At 41.5% G+C, this 14179-nt stretch overlaps 1 protein-coding gene across 4 annotated transcripts in view; it reads left to right on the plus strand.

Moving 5' to 3' along the window:
* The window catches only part of SLC15A1 (solute carrier family 15 member 1), a 44146-nt gene extending 30920 nt beyond the window's left edge, over positions 1-13226 (plus strand). For 3 of the 4 annotated variants that reach the window (XM_036300246.1, XM_036300245.1, XM_036300249.1), the window contains 12 exons: positions 989-1033; positions 1179-1211; positions 1296-1384; positions 2901-2982; positions 4658-4777; positions 6082-6228; positions 7601-7650; positions 8806-8913; positions 9041-9146; positions 9980-10123; positions 11212-11319; positions 12287-13226. In XM_036300246.1, the coding sequence (XP_036156139.1) occupies positions 989-1033; positions 1179-1211; positions 1296-1384; positions 2901-2982; positions 4658-4777; positions 6082-6228; positions 7601-7650; positions 8806-8913; positions 9041-9146; positions 9980-10123; positions 11212-11319; positions 12287-12481 (1227 nt within the window). In that variant the 3' untranslated portion in view covers positions 12482-13226. The remainder of the gene's footprint in view (positions 1-988; positions 1034-1178; positions 1212-1295; positions 1385-2900; positions 2983-4657; positions 4778-6081; positions 6229-7600; positions 7651-8805; positions 8914-9040; positions 9147-9979; positions 10124-11211; positions 11320-12286) is intronic. The other variant, XM_036300248.1, reaches the window with a different exon arrangement.
* Positions 13227-14179: the final 953 nt, after the last annotated feature.

A 14179-nucleotide genomic window follows, 5' to 3' on the forward strand; every position in this document is an offset into this window, starting at 1 on the left:
ATAAGTTATTATTCCTTTTAGAAACTGAAGTTTTTAAAAAGTTCACAGACATGTGTAATTGTATGGTTCAGGGAGGATTACTGTATGGGTAAACCATCTCTTGTAAGAAAGCTGAGTGTACACATTTAACCTCCTTATTGGTAAGCGTGAAATCGAGAACAGCATTTGAAACACCAAGAAGGCAGTTTTGCACATTGATTCAAACCTGCTACTGGATGTGGACTTGCACTAGAAATACACTCACCACCTTGTAGCTGTGTGTCTTGAGGTGATCCCTTAGCCCTGCTAAAAGGATAGTAACCCGCGGCAAGGCTGTGGGGATCAACATGGAGAACTAGGGCATATACCCCTGTATTAAGAATTAGAACGGTGCCATATTCCTGACTTACTCTGATGTCCTCCTAGTGGAGGGGATCGGTTACGTTGAAACATGTACATCTTTAGTCCTCTGTGGGAATAATGATACTTGTACAGTCCTGAGTCACCTTTTCCTATGAAATAGGTTTAACATAACGAAGCCGCTCAGGTTTAAATTTGTCACTCTCTTCATGGAAGCACATTTTGGGACAGCTTGGGCTGTCAAAATGGCTCTGAGCCATAACAATGCTCTCAAAACTGTGGTGCTAGTGAATATAGACTATCCTCAGGCTGTGAAGCTGCTTTCACCTGGCAGCTAATGTCTCACCAACCTCAGAAATGCATTTTTGTCTTTCCTCAGGGCAGCTATATCTCAGAGCAGAGCTGTGTAGGTGCTCTGTTGGGGTCAGGGTATTATATGTTATGTTAACTTGCAGAGCAGAAATCCAAGTTGTTTCTCCTGACCCAGTATTACATGGAGCTGGGAGATGAACTCGGCTTTGAAAAAATTTTAAATCCCATAACATTTCAGACCTCATTCCTGATTTGGAAAAAAAAAATCAACATTGACTTGTCAAATGTTTGAAAACCCATGGTCCCAAATGATGCAATGAATTTATTTGTTTTTAAGGGCTCAAGGTGGACGCTGCAAGCAACAACGATGAATGGGAAAATTGTAAGTTTAAGACATCCCCTGGTCACTGTTCCTTTGTTTTAGTCCCTTTGCCCCCTTTCTCCTTCGTTTTCATGACATTCCCAACCCCCCAGTTGATCACCTGTGGGAACTTATCAATGAGACTTCTCCCCCTTCTCTGTTTTAGGGACTTCTTGACATTCAGCCAGATCAGATGCAGGTAAGAGACAACATTTAAGTTGCTTTCAGAGATCCAAGTCACCTGTGAGCCAGTGGTAACAGTCCATCTCCACTTCGTCTGCAGACCGTGAATGCCATCTTGATCGTTGTCATGGTCCCCATCGTAGACGCTGTGGTGTATCCCCTGATTGCAAAATGTGGCTTCAACTTCACGTAGGTGACCGGCAGGGTGGGGTGGAGGCTCCGTTAGTCCTAGGACTTTGCAACTAGGCTACACTCCCTCAGCTTCCAGGCCTCCATGGAAAAAAGAACCTGTCTCCCCTCCCACAACACCATCTATGTGATGGGGCTTTTAAAGACATACATTTGAGCCCTGGCCAAGTGGCTCAGTTGGTTGCAGTGTCATCCCATGCACCAAAAGATTGTGGGTTCAATACCCAGTTGGGGCACATGCAGGAGGCAAACCGACCAATGTTCTCTCTCTCTCCCCCTTCCTCCTTCTCTAGAATCAATAAAAACATATCCTCAGGTGAGGATTAAAAAAAAAAAGAAGTACATTTGAATTAGATGTCGGTGTGCTGTTCCTGAAAACTTTCCCTTAAAATACAATGTTATTACCAGCAGCCTGAAATGGCCTCTGAGGAAGGCTCTCTCAGATATGCTGAAGGTTGTTCAGAACAGGTGTCCCCAGGATGTGCCACTCTGGCTCAGAGAGTATTTTGTATTTTGAGCTGAACCCAATCTAGACCCTGTGGGCTCACGAAAAAAAACTGCCTGTTTCTCCCTTGGAGAACTTAAATGGGGGGGCTTGCCTATAATGAGTCATTACCAGAAATAACTTATTATGACTTATCTAAATGGCAGGGTAAACATCCACGTTACTGAACAACTGCTTTTCTTGTTATCTTACAAGCTGCCCTCCTCCCCTCTGAAGCCCAAGGCATCTTGACTAAGGATGCTATCTATAGCCCACTTTCCCTTTCTGTCTCTGAACCTCTCATGTATGTGGGGCTTCCATCCATATATATGCAATTAAATTTGGTTACTTTCGCTTGTTAATCTATCTCATGTCAATTTAATTATCAGACCAACAGAAAGAACCTAGAAGGGTAGAGGAAAATCTCTTCCTCCCCCATAATCTAGATCAGTGGTTCTCAACCTTCCTAATGCCGTGACCCTTTAATACAGTTTCTCATGTTGTGGTGACCCCCAACCATAAAATTGTTTTCGTTGCTACTTCATAACTGTAATTTTGCTACTGTTATGAATCGTAATGTAAATACCTGATATGCAGGATGTATTTTCATTGTTACAAATTGAACATAATTAAAGCATAGTGATTCATCACAAAAACAATATGTAATTATATATGTGTTTTCCAATGGTCTTAGGCGACCCCTGTGAAAGGGTCGTTCGACCCCCAAAGGGGTCACGACCCACAGGTTGAGAACCGCTTATCTAGATGATAAAATGTTAACTATCATGCGGAGTATCACCCGAATTATAATTTCTATAAAGTAAATGTAAAAACACAAATGAGGCTATTACATTTAGAGTCCCTAGTCTTGGTCATGAATAACAAATGAAGAGATGCTTTCAATCGCATGTGTTTTGGAAGGGAAGTTAGTCTGTTTGGGGATGGTGGGAGAGGAGTGCGTCTTTGGGGGGCATAGAATTAGCTTGTTTGTATGAGACTGGTTGGGAGTCACTCTCTTGCTTATCCCATCAGCCCTTTGAAGAAGATGACAGTCGGCATGTTCCTGGCTTCCATGTCTTTCGTGGTGGCTGCATTTGTGCAGTTGGAAATTGATGTGAGTTGTCCTCTGATTCTCCAGTGGCCTTTCCTGGCTCAGGCATTCTGGTGGGGTGTTCAGAAGTCTTCTTTCTCCAAGAGTGAAAGGATTAGGGGAGGCCAGGATCTTTGCTAATAAACTGTCCTGGAACTATGGACAATGCACCCAGGGGCAAAATAGTCCCTTTCTGACAGCATGGACTGCTGGGTGTTATCTCTGCAAAGGATGCAGCTAGGAATAGGGTCGATAGGTACACTTAATTAGGAGAAAAGCTGGACCACATTTACATAAGGAACTTCCTTTGCAGTTTTTATAATGGGAGATAAGTTCATGAGACTAGTACTTTCATGAACTCCTTAAAGAGCCAGTGAAAGGAAGTTCAGCACTCAAAAGTATTTCAAAACTCTGTCAATTGTCTTCTTAATGGGCTTCTGCCCTTTTGTATTCCAACTTTTCTAATAATGATTAGTTTCCAAGCTAATTCACATGTCTATTGGACCCACAATGGGGCTAAACTAAACTCCTAATGCCCTTAGTCTAAGATCAGGTCCTAGGAACCTGGTGTTATGTAGTACGTAAAATAAGAGGTAGAAGAGCTCTCTCTCTCTCTCTCTCTCTCTCTCTCTCTCTCTCTCTCTCTCTTCCTCACTCCTTCCTTCTCTCTTTTTTAATTTATATTTTTAATTATGATAAAAATATACATAACAAAATTTACCATCTTAGTCATTTCTAAGTGTACGGTTCAGCAGTGCTAAATACTAGTATATTCACATTATTGTGCACACAATCTTTAGAATGCTTTCATTTTCCCAAACTGAAACCTTACATCCATTCAACAACAACTCCCCATTCCTCCTCCCCAACCCCCAACCCCTGGTAGCCACCATTCTACTTCCTGTCTCTATGATTTTGAATATTCTAGTGGAATCGCACAATATTTATCTTTTTGTGACTGACTTATTTTATTTGGCATAATGCCTCAAGGTTTATCGATGCGGAGCATGTGTCAGAATGCCCTTGAAGGCTGAATAATATTCTGTTTTATGGATATAGCACATTTTGCTTATCCATTCATCTGTTGATGGACACTTAGGTTGTCCACCTCTTGGCTATTATGAATAATGCTATTATGAACATGGGTGTACTCAGTTTCTCTTGAACATAGCTAGCTTTGTGGAGCTGAAGTAGAAATGGATCACTTCAGTGACAGTGGAGTTTGGGAGAGGACATGTAGGGGAAAGGCAGAAACCCTGAGAAAGGTGTGGAGGCAGGAGGGCATAAAACATTTGTGAGCGGCTGTTTAGAGCACCATGTCCAGGGCTGAGGTCTGGACGTCCAGAGTTGGAGGGGAGGCACCCGAGCAAGCAGCTCTCAGGTGCCTCAAGACACGCATTCATTTAAGCTATGGTTTCTCTGACCCCCTCAGTTATTAGGCCTCGTAACCTACTATCCCTTGGCCTGGCGGTAAGAGCAAGAAAGCCTCTTTCTGATTACTTCCATGTTCTGTACAAACATCATTTTCTATGGGTGCCATGAAGGGAGTGATTAGAGGCTTTGGGGGCTAGTTAAGTACGTGGTGTGCCTCAGCCAGCACAGCTTTCCGTGGCTGGGGAAGGGGACTCTATGCCTCTGGTTAAGGTATATTCCATACAAACTGAAGACCTCACCGCCAATTGTCTTTTATTTTGTTCAGAAAACTCTTCCAGTCTTCCCCGAAGGAAACCAAGTCCAAATTAAAGTATTGAATGTAGGAAGCAATAACATGACTATATATTTTCCTGGAGAGACGGTGCACGTTGGCCAAATATCTGCAGTAAGTAGAAGAAACAGAAATTTATTTTTTATCATCTGGCCTGAGTGATAATAGGATTTCCAGAATCTGATCTTCTTGGTCCTGGTATAAATTCCAAGATAAGCCAGAAGGGAAATGTCTTAATATCATGATCTCCTTTTGGTTTCGATCTGGACCAGTGCACATTAAACTTTAATGTGCACATGAATCACCTGGGGAGCTTGTTAAAACGAAGACTCTTGATCAGTAGGTCTGAAACCTTCCATTTTAACAAGCTTTTAAGTGATATTGCTCTGCTGGTGCATGAACCACACTTTAAATAGCAAGATCTGCGTCGGTGGTCCTCCACCAGGGGCAATATAATGGGAGAGAAGCTTATAAAACTTGTTCTTTTATGAACTCCTAAAATATCTAGTTAAAAGAAATTCGGCACTCACAAAATACTTCAAAAGTGTGTAAATTATCTTTTTTATGGACTTCTTCCCTTTTGTATTCTAACTCTTCTAATAATGGTTAGTTTCTAAGCTAATTCACATGCCTGTTGAACCCACACTGGAGCCACACTGACTCCTAATGCCTTTAGTCTAAGATCAGGTCCTAGAAATCAGGTGTTCTGTAGTTAAGGGACATTTGACAATCTCTGAAGACATTTTTGTATTATCACAACTGGAAGTGTGCTATTCTCCTATGTAGAAGCCAGGGTGCCACCACACAGTCCCTCCCCCCAACAAAGAATTACCTAGCTCCACATGTCAATAGTGCCAAGGTTAGAAAACCCTAATGTGGACATTCATTGGTCTGGATTAAAGTTGTCAATCTTGAGTCCTTATTTGGTCACCTGGAGAGCTTTGAAAATTCTGATATCTGGGTCCCACCTCCATAGATTTTGATTGAACTTGTTCATTCCTATTTAGACACCATTGAGAAACACTACCTTAGATCTTGCCAAATTAATAATCTTGAAGTAAAAAAAAAAAAAAAAAAGTTTGACTCCTAATGCTTGGGGCAACCCAGTATTGATGATCTCCAGGGCTGATGCTGTTCTTTGCCCAATGATAGAAATGATTTCTATAGCATGTATCTTCATAAATGAAAACGATAGTAAAATGCTGGATGAAAAGTGTAACTCCTTTGGTAATACTAAACAACTTCATGGTAGAGTCTGTAAGGATGGGGCCTGAGACATGCCAGCTCCCCCAAGGCACTTTTTGATGTGTATGAATGTGCACTGGGAATGTCAAGTAATATGCCACGACAGTGTTCAGTTACACAGTGCAGAGCAAGACTCTGAGGTGCTAACTATGACTCCTTTCCCCCTGCTACAGACAAATGAATTTAGGACTTTTGATTTGGACAAATTGACAAGCATAAACATTTCTTCTCCGGGATCACCAGTCACTCCAGTAACTCCTGATTTTCAGCAGAGCCATCGCCATACCCTTCTAGTGTGGGGCCCCAATGATTATCGAGTGGTAAGTAGCTGGACACCTGCAGCTGACTCTTTACTAGATGTGCTATTAGAGACATGGTCTACATGGTCTTTTAGTGGTGTGACTTTTACTTCTATGTCATAATATATTAGAGAGCCCTCAATTTCTTTCTTTTCTTTTTTTCAAAGATATATTTTATTGATTTTTTTACAGAGAGGAAGGGAAAGGGATAGAGAGCCAGAAACATCGATGAGAGAGAAACATCGATCAGCCTCCTCCTGCACACTCCCCACCGGGGACGTGCCCGCAACCAAGGCACATGCCCCTGACCAGAATCAAACCCGGGACCCCCGAGTCCGCAGGCCGACGCTCCATCCACTGAGCCAAACCAGCCAGGGCTAGCCCTCAATTTCTTGCTTCTTCAATCACACAAGTCATTTGCCTTCCAATAAAAGTTTGACTGGTGGATGTGAATGGTTAATATTAAATAATGTATAAAGAACTTTTTAGTGCCTTGGCCAGGTGGCTTGGTTGGTTGGAGCATCATCCCATACACCGGAATGTTGCAGGTTCGATTCCCAATCAGTGCACATACCCAGGTTGTGGGTTTGATCCCCAGTTGGGGCATATATGAGAGGCAATTTAATGTTTCTCTCTTCTCTCTCTCTCTCTCTCTCTCTCTCTCTCTCTCTCTCTCTCTCAATAGAAATATATCCTTGGGTGAGGATTTTTTTAAAAAAGAACCTTTGAGCATGGTGTGTGTGCGTGTGTGTGTGTGTGTACATAAGACACACAGAGTATGTGTGTGCATTCTCAGTGACTTTTTGAAATAAAGTTTAAAATATATCTTTAATTGTATTAATTTTAAAATCTTGCCCTGAATAATTGAAAAATTGGTGCAGTTTCTATAAAAAAAAAGTATAGTGAATACATCAAGTAAAAGCAATAAAAATCATATAAAATATTTTATGACAAAGTATAGGATCTAGATATGCCATTTAGCATATAAAGAAGCTGTGAAGGTGTCATTGAACTAAATGAGGGAGTTGTAGATATTCTGCAAGGTGCATGTAAGTGAGCTTCTATAGAACTGCAATATTGAATTAAGACCTCTGAGTCATGTGTTTAATTGGGGAGCTGTTGAATGGATTGTTCTGAATTCTTGGAGCACAGTGTTCTGCAGAACCACTGGGAAGCAAGCATCAAAACTTGTAGAGAGAAAAAAAAAAAAAAAAAACTTGTAGAGACACATGTTAACTTCAAGGAAAACTAGGACTGAAGGATGGAGCCCTGCAAATGTAATCATCATGCCCTTAGCTCCCAGGATCAATGTCAACATCATTCCTCTCAGAGGCTAAAATGGTCATCTAAATGTATTCTAATGGATTCGATTTTAACATGTTTTCTTTCTCAGATAAAGGATGGCCTTAACAAGAAGCCAGAAAAAGGACAAAATGGAATCAGGTATGTGTATGCCTTTAAAAATTAAGTTGTATCAGCTTCTTATGGAAGTAATGTATACCCATAGTAATGTCCAACTGTAACAAGGATATAAAATGAGAATATGGATTTATCCCAAGAGGGTATGCTGGTTCAAAATTTTTTAAAAAATTAACCAATATAATTTATTATCTTAATAAACTAGAGAGGAAAATCCATAAAATCATATCAATTGATGCAGAAAAAAAGCATTTGATAAAATTCAGTATCCAGAGACGGAGAGGCATTGATTGGACTGTCGGGACTTGGAGGGAAGGTAGGGGAGGGTGGGGGTAAGGGGGAAAGATCAACCAAAGGACTTATATGCAAGCATATAGGCCTAACCAATGGACATGGACAGCGGGGGGGTGAGGGCATGAGCGGGGGTGGGGGGGGGTGGGGGGTAGAGGGTAACGTGGGGACAAGGACACATATGTAATATCTTAATCAATAAAAAATATATTAAAAAAAAAATTCAGTATCCATTTCTGAGAAAAATTCCCAGCAAACTATGAAGGGAACTTTCTTACCCAGACCCAAGTGTCCACTTCCTAACTTTATATTTTGCCCACTGTCTCGCTTTTGAATGGTTCATCTTAATCTTTGATAAAAGCAGCTTTGACAATTTGGAGCAGTATTCATTCTATCTATTAGGCTCCTGGTGACACACACCAGCTGCCACTTTCTATATTAATCACCTATCAAACTACACCAAGTGGAATGCTTAAGGATGTCAGACCTGAGTTTAATTCATACATTCTCAGCAACTTCTGCTTTTGGTCTTTCACCGCGTTAGCTCTAAAGCTTCTGAAGCAAGGAATGCAAAGGCATAGCTACCTTCTTAAAGGGGAAGGGATCGGCACCTATTTCAGCCTGTCCCTAATATCCCAAACATCACTGAAATTGTTCCTCATTAAAACTTACTTAGAACAGTTCCTGGCATTTAACTGTATTAAATAAATTGCTTTAGGTGTGTCCTTGTGAGTGGGTGAGCCTGGGATTGCTTACCTTCTGCCTTTACTCTAGAAATCTTCAGTTCCCTCTGATAGGGAGCATAGACCAGTTTCAGGTGCAAAATGCTGTGACTGAGAGCAAATCATTCCCTAGTCCCGCCACAAGACAGATGGTTTTCTGTTTCAGATTTGTAAATGCTTTTGGTGAGAGCTTGAACGTCACAGTGGATGGGGTCCTATATGAAGACATTACCAGTTACAATGCCAGCAAATATCAGTTTTTTTCTTATGGCACGTAAGTACCTATACTGAATACTTTGTTCCAAAGTTTATGGATTCCAAGTCTTATTCTTTAAACAGTACATTGAAACTTCTCTTCTAATACCCAGAATGTTAACCTATATTATTCTTTCTTTCCATAGAAAAAACATCACACTGAGCTCACTAGAGATTCCAGAAGGCTGCAATAACTCTTTTAAATCATTTGACTTTGGATTCGGTAGTGCATATACATATGTAATCACCAAGGTTAGTAGCCCATTCCATCAAGCCAGAAGCGCCTCTCAAACCGTCCTCATCTGAGTCTCACAGACACTTAGGACATAGTCATGTTTTAACCAGAGTAATATTAGGATCTGTATTTTTAAATGGGCTTAGAATTAATCACGTTCACCACCAAGTCTTTAACTTGTCATTGACTTAAGTCCACTGTTAGAATAACATTGAGCAGACTGACATACTCTCACCAAAACTTCACATTGACCAGTATCTGATGCTCTTAGTGCACAGAGATGGCAATCTTTGAAACAAATCTGACTCCCAATCTACTCTCTTATTTAAAAGGAATACACTAGGGAACATATTTCCAAATCCCACCATAGCTATCTCATCATGAGTACAAATTACAATGCTGCATATTTTCATTGAAAATGTGTACTTAGTTGCCCTAGCCTGTTTTCCCAGTGGTTAGAGAATTGGCCTGTGGACAGAAGGGTCTCAGGTTCAATTCCAGTCAAGGGCATGTACCTCTGTTGTAGGTTTGATCCCCAAGCGTGCGAGAGGCAACCAATTGATGTCTCTCTCACATCAATGTTTCTCTCTCTGTGTCTTTCCCCCTCCCTTCCACTCTCTCTAAAATTCAATGGGAAAAAAACATCCTCAGTTGAGGATTAGTAAATAAATAAAGATAGATAGATAGACAGATAGATAAATTTTTAAAGAAAAGAAAATGTGTACTTACTTGGTAAATCATTTGACGTAACTCTAGAAGTCAAAACTTAATTTTCCAATTTGAGCAATTTTTACTTTAGCAGCAGTCTTGATTTTCATTTATTTTTCTCACTTTTGCCTTATTGGTTTAGAGTGGTAGATGCCCTAAACTGGATGCATTTGAAGATATTCCACCCAACACCGTTAACATGGCCCTGCAAATCCCACAGTATTTCCTCATGACCTGCGGCGAGGTGGTTTTCTCTGTCACCGGACTGGAGTTCTCATATTCTCAGGTTTCTTGTTCATTTTCTTACCACTCTTCCTCTACCCTGCCTTCAAAACACTGCTGGGACTTCATTTCAATCTGTGTTAGCTATACATTTATAGTTTTAAAAAGCTCTAGAAAGCATTCTGGTATATTCCACCAAACCAGGTTGTTGAGGTCACCACGCCTTGTCTTTATTGACTGGTAGCATTACTGTTTAGCTTTGTGAGTGTGTATATCACCTGTGTCTATATTCCCACAGTCATACTCAGAGGTTTAGAGTCCTAAGTAGGAAAAACTATATTAACAACGGTCACCAGGGTCATGAGAGTGAGAAGGCTCTTCTTTCTGAAACAAACCAATGGTATCAATGATTCATAAAAGTGCTCACTTCCAGGCCTGTGTCCTCATTATCTTTATGGTTCAGTCGTGGTCTCTCTATAGCTCCTAGTAAACACACAGATTAGGGCCTAGCTTTTAAAAATTAAAAAAAACAAACAAACATTGCTTAGTGTATTAATGAGGCAAAGTTTGCCGATACCTGACTCAGAACTTAATTTCTGAATGATTTTATCAAAGCTACAGTTATAGTCAGGGTATGCCCATCATGTCTAGTACCTTCAAGTCTTGCAGTAACAATCGTTAATATGAGCTGGATGATCCCTTTCTGTGGTGACCTCACAGGAGATGATATAACATAGGTGACAAAAGTTAGAAGAGAGCCTTTGGTGACGTGGCAGAGAAGCTCACAGGAGAGCAAGCTCACCGCCCAGAGCGCAGCCTCCATGGGGGAAGGGGGTGGGGGGCGTGAAGGTGTTGTGCTGGATGGCTTTGCTTGGAAGCCCTTCTGTAGAAATAGGATCCATTCGCCTGTACATTTGTCTGTCTAACTAGGATGGCAACTTTGAGAGTGAAAAACAAGGCTTCCTTGTATGTTTGTGCCACTTGAAGATTTGGGGTATCTTGCTACCCAAGCAATTATCCCTTTTACATTCAAACCAGCCTGACCTGTCATGTGCATGTTTAGGGTGACTGCTTACATACAGAAATCGCTGGCTGTGTTCTCTTGCTGAGGCTGAGGTCCAGATTGGCATCCTCTTTTCTCTGCTTCCTCAGGCTCCTTCCAACATGAAGTCGGTGCTGCAGGCAGGATGGCTGCTGACAGTGGCTGTGGGCAACATCATCGTGCTCATCGTGGCAGGAGCAGGCCAGATCAAGGAACAGGTAGGGGTGGGAGAGGAGAGCTACCTTTGTCTCACCCATCAGTGGTCATCACGGTGACCCTTCCTAGATATACACGGTCATCTCAGTGAGCGGCTGGATAAACTGCCAGGCCGGCCAGATGGGGCGGTTACCAAATGGTCTTATGGCCAAGTGTGTGCTGATCCTTCTTACGTCCACTGGGCTATACAGTTGAAAAGGAACAACAAAAATCACCAGATTGAGTTCACATACATACACCCTGATGCCGTTTACTATCAAAGAAAAGTTCTGTCCTGGCTTCAGTGAATGCAACGAAATGGCCCCAAACTAGGCATGTTATCCAGAAACTGGCATTATTCCTAAAGTTAAAGGCATCCTAAAAGTGGTTGTAATTTCTCCGGCTAAAATAAAGTAAGGGCTTTCTATGATACTTACTAGTAAACTCCCTCCTTCAGCACATCAGCATATCCTCATAAGGGGGTTGTCCCGTACCCTGCCCCATCCGTTTCATTACTTCCCCTACCCGGTCCCCTCAGAGCATGCGCTACTGCTGCGAGCTCATGGGCTCGAAGTACTGCAAAGGATAGCATGGGGTTCTTCCCTCAAACAGCTTGGCATATTCTGTTTCTTTCAAGAGTACTGCCTGGTGTTTCTTTGGTCTCCCAGGGCCCAGCTATGTGCCTTATGACTTGGGTTTTTCAGAAATTTTCCCTCATCTTCCCCAAGTCTTGTGTTTCTACTTTCTGGTGCTATAAGAAAGAATGTTATCTTGATACTTGAGCATTCACGAAAGCTGGCCCTTCTGTATCTGTGACAATTGCTGGCCATTCTATGTCTATGGCAGAAGCCTACCGATTTTCCCTCACAATTTAATTTCAAAGTACCTCCCATCTGGGCATAGCAAGAAAATATACATGCGCTATATCCACTACTATAACCGGGATTGTTTTTGTTTTTTTTCCTTGCTCCAACTCCAATTCCTTCAAAGTGGGCCGAGTACATTCTGTTTGCTTCGTTGCTTCTGGTTGTCTGCATCATCTTTGCCATCATGGCTCGATTGTACACTTACATCAATCCAGCGGAAATTGAAGCTCAGTTTGATCAGGATGAAAAAAAGAAGAAGCCGGAAACCGTATATGCCGAAATAGATTCCGCCTCACAGACGTTGCAGACAAAGATGTGAATGTCAGGAAGCCAGTGGAGGACGAATTGGGCCCAGAGTATGCCCTGACTTGTGTCTCCAGGTGGCAGGATGCTGTTGGGTGGCCTCTAATGGGGACGATGTCAGCATTATGAACCACACCAAGAAAGCAATTTTCTAAGCAGTCCTCAATGAACCTAAAACTCTGGAAGAAGCCTTTTTTTTTTTTTTTTAAAGAGAAATCTTATTTAAGGTGTGCATGTGTGCACATACACATTTTTACAGCACTATGAGCATTCCCTGCATTCAACTCTTTTCCTGTCACACAAATGAAGTTATTTGGGACTAACTTAATTGTTGGAAAAAGTGACCAAGTTCCATATGGTTTGCATTCTAACACTATATGGAAACAATGTTAAACGAGTCCAGAGACAATGTGAAAGTGAATTTATAGGCTTATGAATGGTATATGATAAGCTAGTATTAACTGATACCTTTACCTTTTGTTTTTTGTTTTGTTTTGTTTTTCCAGTCCCTACCTCTTTTTAAATTATGTGTAACTTAAAAAACCACTCAGGTAAAAGTCAATAATGATTTTTAGAGTCTCAATGGTATGAAATAAATTCCTGTTCTTAAGAATAAATGTCTGCATGTCTTTGGGTAGAGTAATCCTTAACATGTTTCCTGAGTATTAAAGCTATACACATGTTAAAATTTCATCAGAGGTTGATAAAAGCATGAACAAAAGAAATGACCACATTAATAAATGAAAGGAACATGAAATATGGAGGTTTGTTTCTTCCTGGTTTTATTCTCCCCAGGGAGATAGATAGATATCTATCGATCTCCATGCATGCACAAAACTCATGCATGGAGTAGGGGGTCCCTCAGCCTGGCCTGCACCCTCTCCAAATAGAGACCTTTGGGGGGATGTCCAACTGCTGGTTTAGGCTCGAATCGGCAGTTGGACACCCCTCTCACAATCCAGAACCACTGGTTCCTAACTGCTTACCTGCCTGCCTGCCTGATCACCCCTAACCACTCTGCCTCCCTGATTGCCCCTAACTGCACTCCCCCACCAGCCTGGTTGCCCCTAACTGCCTCTGCCTCGGCCCCCGCCACCATGCCTTTGTCCGGAAGGATGTCCAGAAGATGTCCAGTCTAATTAGCATATTACCTTTTTATTAGTATATATATTTTTTTCTCTTTTATTACTAAGATCTTTCTATGTGCATATTTATGTACCATCTCAAAGTGATTTTCTCAATACTAAAGCATTTTTTGCTTAAATAAAAATTCTTCTAAACCATTATAAACACTGAATGCCTAATTCATTCTATAGATATATTTCATTTAATCATTCCCAGGTTTCAGACCCAAAGCAAGTCTACATTAGCACTCTTATAAAAACAAGCCACTGTTCTTACACAAACTTGTACACAGCCCTGAATGCTGGAACTGGTTTCTGGATTGGCAGGAAGAGCCCATGCTGGATCCCTGAGGCTTGTCATTGCACTGTGGGCACAGGTTGAAGCTGGTGGGGGAAGTGGGGAGGACTCAAAATCCAGAGAGAAATGCACATGAGATGATCACACCTCACTGAAGACCTTCTCCACCCTTAGGATCAAGTGCTCATTCCTTAACTGGGCCCATGAGGCTTTTTTTTCTCTGGACATAGCTCTCTACTCTCTGTTCACTATGATCTAACCAACATTGAGTTTCTTCAATGCATCAGGAATG

This window comes from Myotis myotis, unplaced genomic scaffold, assembly GCF_014108235.1.
Source record: "Myotis myotis isolate mMyoMyo1 unplaced genomic scaffold, mMyoMyo1.p scaffold_m19_p_3, whole genome shotgun sequence".
NCBI lineage: Eukaryota > Metazoa > Chordata > Mammalia > Chiroptera > Vespertilionidae > Myotis > Myotis myotis.